The sequence below is a fragment of the Parasteatoda tepidariorum genome, chromosome 1, assembly GCF_043381705.1.
Source record: "Parasteatoda tepidariorum isolate YZ-2023 chromosome 1, CAS_Ptep_4.0, whole genome shotgun sequence".
NCBI lineage: Eukaryota > Metazoa > Arthropoda > Arachnida > Araneae > Theridiidae > Parasteatoda > Parasteatoda tepidariorum.
Genome location: NC_092204.1, coordinates 55,180,482 through 55,192,052, shown reverse-complemented (window position 1 = coordinate 55,192,052; position 11,571 = coordinate 55,180,482). Strand labels below are relative to the sequence as shown.

The following is an 11,571-nucleotide window of genomic DNA, read 5'->3' as shown; positions in this document are numbered from 1 at the left end:
CTGTAAAAAATCCGGATCAATTTAGGGTGAAAAATACCAGCACTCAAGGTGCCGGTATTCTTTACCATAAGGTTCATTTTTCCTGGAAGGTCTTTTGAAACCACTGAATCACACTAATAAAATAAATATTACAGTAAGAATGACAATGAAATATTTTACGATGAAAATGGATTTTACCAATGATGCACCAAAAATGTCGGTATTCTTGGATCAACCTTAATTGGGTATAATATGAAAAAAGCACAACTACTTCCACTTACTAGGAATAACATTTACCTTTTAGTTTAATTAATAAACTGAGTTTTAAAAATGTTTACTAAATTCATAAANAATTGGTAAATTCAGGGGGTGATATAAATTATTTCCAAAGGAACTAGACTAATACAATTCCAACCTGGCGAGTAGCGACTTATAACAAGACACTTCATGCGTTTACTTGTTGCTAGAAATCAGGTTCGCAGAAAATGCTGTTTACTAGTTAAATTTAGTAGGAATAACACGATCTGTGACGTTGGCTATAGTATACCCAATTGGATTCAAATTCACAAGAATTTGTTTATGTTATATTAAACAAACAGATCAGCACCTTCGTCTAAATCGCGTGATTGATTTGTGGCACAATAAACTGAAACTCTTCTTAATTTTCTACTAATAAAAATGTAAAAGATTTAAACCTATATCTCTGTTTCTGAACTTGTCACTTCTCAAAAATCGCACAAATAAGGGTAGTTTAAGCATACTTTCTAGTTTGTTATGTATCTAACAAAATGAAAAAAAGATATTTATAATTTCAGATTTCAGTAAATAAAATATAACTAATTAAATTTAAACGATTTCTTAGCAGATAAAAATATTTCCTAAATCACAATTTTTAGTAGAAAATTTCTTGTTGTTTCTCATCAACAAAATACATTTAGTTAGAAGATCCATAATAAATAAATGGGGAAAAAGTAAGTATTTTTAATAAACAAATTAACAATGTTATAATGACTGAGGTTGATGAAATTAAAATAGAGGATATATTTTAGTACTATAAAATAAGTTTTCATCGTATAAATAAGAAAATGTAGGAAAGTTTCTGTAGATGAATCGAATCAGAAAGTTTAAAAGAAGGTAATGTGTCGTTTGGAGTCAATTCATTGCTGATTCTTTATTACTAACAATCAGCAGTAATTCAAATATGTGAAATGCCGGTCTATTTCAATCAATTTCCTTTGAAAAAAAACATTTCATTAACTTTATAGTAAAACTATATCTAAGTCAATCCTTGACATAAATATTTAGGTTAAAAATTAAAAATGTCTTGAACTTTCTTAAGCTGTTCTTTGAAGACTCTTTCGTCGTAGGAAAAATAATTTTTTAACGAATAATATGATACCCTTAAAACTGTTGTAAATTCTTGAAATATGTTTATAACAATTATATAAGATTTTATATTTTCTAGTTTGCGCAGTCTATGCAAAAACATTTTTATGGTTCAATACATCAATACGAATAAAAATCTCAGTTTTTTTTTAAATAAGAGTATTTGAGACTTTTTTCATGTTTAAACAGTTGTTGATTTGTTGCATTTTTTGGAATTATCGGAACATGTAAAAATTAAGTATTATTTTTTAATTCTAATAATTTTTTTCTGGATAAAAATATTTTGCCAGGTTGGCAAATTTTTAAGACAAATATATTTTGTTTTTAAAAAATTTTGAAATAGCTATCCATTTTGTAAAATAGCTGCCGATCAAGTTTTTTTCTTTATTTTTTTATTTTATTTCATTTTCCGAAGCAAAATTTTTCCATGCTTACAATCAAATTACATTATTTTTTTTATTTTGTACTCTTCGGTTAGCCGGGTGCAAAGAAGTGCACCTGCATTTTTTTTTTATTTTTTTTTATTTTCTTTATTTTTTTAATTCATTTAATTTTATGCATTTGAAAAATAATGAAAATAAAAAAAATTGAACAAATTTGGCTGCGGTCCACATTTTTTAGTGACTTTTTGCTTGAACTCGGGTAGCCGAAAAAAAACATTATTTTTATTTATTTATTCTATTATTTATTCAATTTATTTATTTTATTTTTTTGTTCAATTTATCTATTTCACTTATTTGTATATTTTTCTTGGCGAGTAAGCTTCGAAGAAAATCCTTAAAACTGGTTTTTAAGGACTCTGCTATCACATGAAATAATGCTATTTAGCGAATGATATCCTATTTATGCAACTGTTATAAACTTGCAAATTTGCAACAATTATTTATGTCTGTAAAGTCAATTTCTGCCTATCTTAAATCAGCACTAACTCCTTAACTTATGAAACAGGCATGGAGTGTCAGTATGAAGTTTTGTAAAAAATACATATGTTAGTTATCAAATTTGTAAATATTTTAAAAATACTGTAACATTTCACTTCTTTAGATCATAAAAATTTTGAAACATGAAAATTATTCTTAAATTTTAGGAATTTTCATCTAAGTGAAAAAATCTCGCCAAATTGACAATTTTTAAAAGATTTAACAACTACTAAAATATTTAAACCATTTTTCAGCTCAAAAACCCACATAATTCTTAAAATGTTTTACGGAAGTATAGTATATAGCTTTACCTGAAGTGTAAGGTACTTAAACAGCGGCTTTTTTTTTTTTTGGAAAATGAGCTCTAAAAACCACTTTTGAAAGGTTTGCTTTTGACAGATGAAAATGAAACAAATTTTCCTAAAATTGTTACGACGTGACAGCATCTGGCACAAAACGTAATAAACAGAGTTATCAATTTCGAGATTTAGCAAATTTAATTGTCAACTGCTAATTAATTAATTGTTACACAGATCTGAAGTTTTTTTTCCGTTTCCCAAAAATTAACTCAAGTTAATTTTGGGAAAACAGGAAAAAATATTCAATTACGATATGATATATTTTAATCACATAGAAAAGCTAAATGTTATAACATTTGGAATTTCGTTAATGATTATAATCACTAAAAAATTCATTTAAAAAGTTTATTGCCTCAAGCTACTTTTTTGCATTTTGGTTGATTGATGACACTAAATTATTATAACACTTGCATAATAAAATTGTTAAATATACAGTTAGTACCACGGGAGAAAACTTATCAACTTCTTAGAACGGGTGGTTGTCCAAACTTGGGGATTGCATAAAAAAAGTCTTACTCTACATTTTTTCACCGAAACTATTAAAAAATTCGAATTTTGGCTTTTATGCTTTAAAATTACATTAATACATCTATCATATTACACTAAGGAAAAATAAATTATTTATAGCAATTAAATTTACTTGAAATCATTATTAAGACACTAGTTTTATGAATAAGTGCAAAAAATGTTTTGATTCATACAATTAATTATAAAGATATGACCAAAAAAAAAAAAATAAGGACCTAAAATTTTTGCTTGATACATAATTGGGCTAATACTTCCCATATTGTTGATACCTCTGTCTATGTTAAAAATCCCTAAAACGGGGTATTTAGAATAACTCTTTCTTCTTAAAAATCTTATTATTCAGTGTCTTTTTTTCATTGGTAATTTCGAAAGCTATTTTGCAAATGAAATATAAAAGCCAGTTCAAATGCCTCACACCTGAAAACCTCGGTGTGTGCTATTTTCATCATAAGAATTTTTCGAGTGTTAAAACAAGCAAATGTTTTAAATATTGATAAAAAATTTATTTTCTCGAAAAAAAATATTACAAATCCCTATTTACATTTAATTTATTAAAATTTATGAATTTATCTCAATTATTTCATATTTTTGTGCCTAAGCGATGCTTAGTGGAAGCGAGTTTTTTCAAAAAAAAAAAATTTTGAATCAAAATCACAAACTCTTTTTAGAATTAGATAATTGTGGATTTACATTAAATTAACATTTTGAGCAAATTTCATACCGATCATGTAGACGCAGGTTGCTGATGAACAAAAATTTACCTAAATCTCAAGAACAGCTGTAGCAAACTCACAACAGTTATGAAACAAAAATATATAAATCGGAAAAAAAACATACTTTTATATGTTGATAGAGTCGAAGATTACTAAGCCTTAAAAATAGTTGTTGACTGATTGATATTTTATTTTGATATAGTTGGAGCAGAAAGCAATGTGATAATTTCTCTCGAGATCTCTCTCACCATCCAAAACGTGCGGAATGTGATTATGTCGCTATTTACTCTAAAGAAGATGGAAAGTGTTTGGGTAGTCACCCAACGGAAGGGCAGGAGGTATGAGAGTATTCCTAGAGTATTTCAAGGCCAGGAGTAACTCAAATCAGGAGTATTCCTAAAAAAATTAATAAAAAATAACATATCAATGAAATTATAGCTATTTCTCAACGAACAAAGCAAAATATTTCCTTTGCAAAATTTAGAAAATAATAGTTAAATCTGAAGTAAAGGCACCAGACGATTTTCTTCGATTATAAATAGGTCATCATTCATTTCTTTTTACTTGTAATAAATTAAAATATCGTATGTTATATAATATTTTAATTTATTTAATCTGTTAAAATTTGATTTCGTTGATACCCATACTACATTTGAACTGCAGGCAAAATACGCTAGGTAAGCAAAATCCAAAAACGATTATTGTTATGTTTTAGAATGAGCTGACCAGCGTCCTCATGAAACTAAAAAAACTGGTAATAAAGTTTTTATACGAATATTTGAAAACTAACTTATTTATTTCTTCAGATTAATATTCTTAAAATAAACATCCCTCTTAGATATTCACAAACACAAGTAATTTTTTTTTTAAATGTGATTAGGTGAGTTTTCGATTATTTTTTTGGAAACTTTACTTCCAGTTTTTTTAGTTTTTTGAAGAAACTGTTCACATTATTTTATAGGGATATTAAAAAGCTTCAATGTGATACAATCCAACTTATTTTCGAGTGTCCGATTTCATTCCATGAGTTTTTTCAGTTGATGTTAAGAAAAGATATTTTCTAGGATATATTACTTAAAATACTTTCAATAAATCAGGAATCTAAGCAGAACATGATAGATAGAGCTTGGCTAAATGGTACTGTTTTTGTGCGAAATCATATCATAAATTATATCATATTTCGTATCATAAATTTTCATGATAGCCCAAAGAAGCATTAACCTTTATGTTTCAGTAATATTGAATGAATTATATTGAATTTGTATCTAGTTCGTAAAATTTTGTCATTGTGCTAGAAGCGGAAAGAACAAGTCAATAGTTGTTCTAAGGCAATGGTTTCCAACTAGGGGTGAATTTCATAGTTTCAAGGAGGAATGAGGTCAATCTGACTGCCCTTTATTTCTACTGCAGGATCCTTTGTACTATAAAAAAAATTCATTCAGTTTATTGTTGAAAATGTTACTCTTAATGCTTTGAAAGATGAGTTTCTTTAGCCAAAAAATGATCATCCAAAAATTGATCTTAGTTGATCTTGTAAAAATCGTATCCATAAGTAGCAGAAGAGCTATTCTGATATTGCATCTCGTTGTACTGATTTATATTTGCGAATCATGCTTCTCAATCACGCTAAAAACGAAAGGAACATAAAGAAATACATTGTAAGTCAAAAATGTAAGTGTTCTGCGTTTTGTCTTTTAGTGCTCTGCCTTGTACACCCAAGAATTGCGAAAGAAAAAACAACCACAGACATGTCATACCATTAAATAAAAAGTGACCAATAATACACTCATATCACTTTTAACTCCCCTAGCACTTTGTCTTTGACAGGTTTTGACTCTGGTCGGTGAGAGAATGGGAGTCTTCTTTTTCTTCGGTCTATTATGTGAGCCTTAGAGTGAAGAGAAGCTACCCTCCCTGAAATGCTACCCCCCTGAATATATATATATATATATTTACCGTAAAATCCATTCTTACTGTAAAATATTATACATCACTTCTTACTGTAATATTTACGAGATTTTCAGTGATTTTATCGTAATTATTACTCTAAAAATTGGGGTATATCAGATTTTTTGTTCAGTCGCATGTTTCAATAAAAATGGATTTTACTGCAAAAGTGCCGCCCCTCCCTCTGAGTACCAGTATCTTTTACGGTAATTTGATCCGAAGTGGTTTTCCTCAGTGTTCTATAAATTGGCCACCAAATCAATGCACCACAAATGTAATTGTACTTTGTGTGCTTTTATAGGTTAGTACAGAAGAAGTGGAGATGTTGAAGAGAGCATTTATTAATCCCACAATGCTCTATTCATATGGCATAGTTTTGAGAGGCGATAAATTCACTTTTGTAAAAGTTGAAAAGGAGGCTATATTAGGAAGAAAAGTTGATGAGTCCTGTCTTATAGTGCAACTGGATCAAGGTTAGTACCCAGCATCATTATTTGCTACATTATACTGATTAGGTTTTTGAAGCTATATTAAAAAAGAAATCAAAGTAATTTTCATTTCTAAAAATATCTTTGTTATATCGGGTATAAACTTCGACAAATTAGCTCAAGGAAAGCACAAAGTATCTATAAATTCAAGTTTATTTTAAAATTTGACCAAATTAATACTTTAATAGACGGACAGACGTGCTGGTGTTTAAAAAATTGTCAATAAATGCAGTACAGTGATAAATTCTGTCATAATTATGTTAGACTCTGACAATATGATAAGAAATTTAAGTTTGTGATGTCATCCTGCCGCAAATTATCACTGATTGTTTTATCTCTTAGTCAAAATATAAACCAAAATGTTTTCCACTTCCAAACTTAGTTTTGGGCAAATATGATGAAATCTATGAGATATAACTAAACTGAATGCAAAAAAATCATATTATACATGTCTGACAATACAATACAAAATATACAAGTGCGACAATTTATAAACAACAATATACTTACAAAACGAATAGCACACCACACACCAAACAAAGTAAACACTATGATCAAATTTACTTGAATGTGATAAAAAATGTACCATGTTTTCTGTCTCTTAGGATTTCAATTTTTACTATAACAAGCTGGTAGTATAGTTAAAATTAAAAATAAAATCTGATATGCTATTTGATTGTGAATTTAGTAATTTTGTCGAAATATTTGATAGTAAATATATTTAACAATTCTAATATTATATAAGACAACGAAAAAATGTTCAGTCTGATAACTTCTATTAAGTAAACGTGGTTCGTTGTTGATTTCTTTTTATTTTATAGAGAATTTTGTTATTCTACCGCGATATTGGCAATCTTGTTATTTTATATCGTGATTCTTTAGAGCATGGCGCGAAAAGAATTTTTTCTGTTAAATTTAATGTTTACTATTGAATTTTTTACTAACTGTAGGGATAATAAGAATTATAATTTTTAAAAACAGAATTTCCGAAAAATCATTTCCGTTTCAAAAGAAAAAATACCAATTAGGTGATTTAAATACCGTACATGTTGGCGTTAGTAACCAGAATTCTCATTCATTTAACAAAAATGCATTTATCACGCAAGCAATTTTTACAGATTTCTTCACTCAGTGTTCGACTGCACTTGTGTTTCAATTTTCGAATGAGTCAGGAAAGTCCCAATCGAACGAAGCACAGATGTCACACGTCTTTTATTAGTACATCATAAATAGTTCAGGCCTTGCACCAACTCAAACCTTGGAATGATGTCACCACTAACATCATCATTACCAATCTCGTGTATTTCCAATTTCTCACGGTCTGGAATGGATTAGTGTCGTTAATCATTACGTTTGTCAATGATTAACCCGAACGTGGTTTGTCATCTGCGATTTCACTTCCTATCAAAAAAATTTTAAGTTAGTTGCAATGCATTGTTTTCCTCAGAATCATTCTACCATGTTTATCTGTAGCCCTATTTCGTTTGTCACGAGTTGACCAGTTACAGTACAGTTGCTTTTCGACTCAATCATATTCTTGTTACGCGACGTCACTCATTAGATTTTTTATTTATTCTTTTTATGCACGCTATACCGCTTTATTAATTAATAATACTTTAAAGTATCCATTAAAAACGTTAAAACATATAGGTTATTGATAGAACAATCAAATTTAATTAAATTATTTCATCTATCTCACTAGGTATCCTCATTTGCATCTATGGCTCAAGTCTATTAACAAAAGATATTTACAAGCACTTTATTGAAATTTATGAGAAATATAACAGAGCTTAATCACTTTATCAATGTGAGTATAATTGTACACTTTTGCAAATGATTTGCGTTTATATATCATTGAATATTCATCGATTATTTCATAGTTTTAAAGTAATAGATGGTTTAAGGAAGTAGCTGCTTATAAATGTTATTAAAAAAGAAAAAATAATTAAACTTTTTTATAGAAATAAAAATAAAAAATTAGCAAGACATGAAAATGAAAAACATTGGTAAATGTGGTTGCTTTTTTATGTAATTTTCGCTAAAATTTTGACAATTGGTTTAAGGGTAAAGGGGGTATAAATTTTTCTCTTTGATAAACGCTGTAGCCTACTATGTAATGAGGTCATAATAGGCACTTTGAACTACGATAGTTACCCCTTTTCCCAGCGAACATAATTTTTCGATTGCCCAGATATGTCATGCAGACGTCAATTTCGTTTAATGAAACTTCAGGATAAAACTTTCTGATCAACGAAGAGTTTTAAGTAAGCTCCTAGATCAGTCTGAGATCAGAGAAAGACAGGCGAAGTTCACGATGAGAGGAAATAGCTCCTCTTAGTTTTGGTGTAAATACCACAGCACCCAGACTAATAACGAGCTTTGAAATAGGAAAACTGTGATCCTTTTAGAAGAGAAGATTTTTAAACACATCTACCAATGTTCCAAAAGTCTTGAATTTCATCATAATTATATCTTACACGCATCATTATAAAAGTGCATAAGTGAGCAGAAAATGATGTTTTTTCTTTGATTTTTCATCTTCTTACATACATTTCTAATAACACACAAAAAATCAAAAATATTTAAGATGTGTATAGTTTTTGCAACAGTGAACAAACTAGGTTGCACAAAATATTCTCTGTTGTTGTCTTTTCTAATGCCACCTGCCAATGCTATGAAACCTGCTTGGTGAAATCAAGCAAATTTAAGGCAGAGTGCTAGCTTCTTGTTTTTCAGTGGCGCCATTATCTATGACCAAAAATATGATTGAAGTCACAAACACGCGTCACAGCTAGTTTTAAAGAACTGTCTCTTTCATACATACATTCATTCACAGATCGTAATTCTGACTTAAGCGGAAGAGTGATCAATCTCCAATTCATTACCCACAGAGGTAGAAAAAGAAAGAAACTTTGCTATGGGGACTTTGGACCCGACAGATTTAACGTGCACCTATCACCATTTACTACACGTGAAGTTTCTGAGAGGCGAGGTTCGAACTTATGATGTCTTGGACATGGGCCCAACGCCTTGTTAACCAGGCTATCTCGGCATAAATATTCCATTAAAATATTTAATTATAAGGAATTTACTTACTTTTTTAAATAAAAGCCAGAAACTCTAAATGACTAAAATCTGTTTAACAGTTTATAAGACAACTTTGCTTCTTAACATATGTGGACTGCAAAAGCATTTACAGTACTGACACTACGGAACAATCGGAGTATTTAGCTCTAAACTGACGCGCAAGTCAATCAATCTAATTGAACGCCTTAAAACATATGCGTTTCAAAACGCTTATGACAAATTAAAATCTAGCATTGCTAAAACAATATATTTTTTATTCGAAACAGTAACCTCGTAGTTGAGAAATCCATACCCTTGAAAGACTGAGAAACTTATATCTTCTCTGAAAATGTTTTTAAGTTGGTCTGATATCTATTACATCCATCTGATGCATCCTTTTCTAGTCCCCAACCGAACCAGTTCATTAGGTGCTACAAAATCGCAAAATGGAATCTCTGATCCGTAATTGGAGGCCACTTCTGTTAATTTCTTTCTAGAAATTGTAAACAGTTTTGATAATTAGAAACTTGCATAACCGGGACACTTCCTGAGATTTGTCTACGTCACTCTTTCCTTTTTCCCATGACATTCATTTACGTCAACTTTTCCCCATGACGTTCTCTGGTAACAAACTCCATCAGTTTTATTTTACTTTCAAATGTTTGGTGCCAGCAACTTTTAAATTCAACTTACAGGTCAGAATTATAGGAAGTTTTTACCATTAAATAAAATAAATTGTTAGTTAATCTTACAAATTTAACTTTACAAATTAAATATCATTTACTAAAGCAAATCACTTCGCGAATAAAGCACAAATAAAGTGCAGAACTAGATATATTATAGTTTGAGTTCTATAAACAAAAACCTGTCTCAATATCTTAACTCTAAATGAAAGTAGAAAAGTCAAGAACAATTGCAATAGAATATTGTTCTTCCCTTTTCTACGGACAACACGATTTTCCACCGTATTTTGGTTTTTACATACTAAGGAAATGGTTGCTAAATATAGAACCAAAACTATAGTATTTCCATATCTTTACTTTAGTTGTTCCTTGTTCACTTTTTTTTTTTGCTTTATGTTCTATCCTTTTGGATTTCTGATAAACCATTGAATTAAATTTTATTTTACAGAAAAATGGGTCTCAGTTGATTATGACGGGAGAGAAATGAGGATAAAATCACCTTTACCTTACTTTCATATTTTGGAATGTTTGTGAGATTTAATACTTTGTGTGTTAATTTCCGATTAAATAACTATTTAACTAACCATCATGGTATATTTTTAAATATACGGCACTAGGCCATACAACACTGAGATAATGTTATCATTTTTGCTGTAAAGTCTAAAGTGGTACTGGTGGATATGAACATATCCAAACATTTTCTAAATAGAGTAAATTCATCATAGAGTAATTTATTAACAGAATGTTTAAAAAATAGACAATTTTATAGTTATAATCTTAAACATATAGTTCTATAGCTATGAAAATGGACAAATTAGTAAATTATTTGCAAAGGCTAAATCTAATTCACAGAGAAAGAAAAACTGGTGAAATTAGAGTACGGCATGATATTGATATTTCTGGTAAATAAACAACAAAATTCTGGTTAATAAAAATATACGGTATTTGATCCATTCATTTGATAATGTTTCTTTCCGTGAGTCAACAGTTTACAGGAAATTCTGCCTATACAAGCAATAGTTTTTAATACTACGCATTTAATAAAAAATATATTAGCAAAATAGCCATGTAAATTAAACCGAATAAATAGTTTTTATGCCATGCTCTAAGGTATCATAATAAAATAACTAAATTTTACTAAATTTACCAAATTTTATCACTAATTATATAATTATAGAACCATATTTTATTATTAATTTTGAAAAAAATCATTGCTAAAGCCCTTTGGTAAAAATTACCGTTCCACAGAATGCGATAGGAACAGAAATAAGGTACAGAAATAAGGTACAGATTACGGATATACGGAGCAGAAATATGGTAAATTTTACCATATTATTGCAGTTTTGACCATAATTTTTTTCGCAATGATATTCAGGTATATTTTTCACTACACATTGCATTTCGTTATGTATTAAAAAGTTAAAAAGTTAACTAAAAGAATGTTAACCAGCTTATCAAAAACCTAACAATGGTTATATTAAAAAAATTTTAATATAAAAAAA

The 11,571-nt window shown here is 29.0% G+C and overlaps 1 protein-coding gene across 1 annotated transcript; it reads left to right on the top strand.

The window, feature by feature from the left end:
* The first annotated feature begins 771 nt into the window (after positions 1-771).
* On the top strand, positions 772-10,649 carry LOC107446764 (uncharacterized). Its single transcript, XM_071187204.1, has 5 exons — positions 772-950; positions 4,088-4,223; positions 6,134-6,305; positions 8,023-8,127; positions 10,518-10,649. Exons 1-4 carry the CDS (start codon positions 940-942, stop codon positions 8,112-8,114), a joined length of 411 nt encoding a protein of 136 aa, XP_071043305.1. The 5' UTR covers positions 772-939; the 3' UTR covers positions 8,115-8,127; positions 10,518-10,649.
* The last annotated feature ends 922 nt before the right edge of the window (positions 10,650-11,571 follow it).

Coding starts and splice junctions, on each gene's coding strand:
- LOC107446764 (XM_071187204.1), top strand. Junction 4,224..6,133: donor ACCCAACGGAAGGGCAGGAG/GTATGAGAGTAT, acceptor GTGCTTTTATAG/GTTAGTACAGAAGAAGTGGA. Junction 6,306..8,022: donor TATAGTGCAACTGGATCAAG/GTTAGTACCCAG, acceptor CTATCTCACTAG/GTATCCTCATTTGCATCTAT.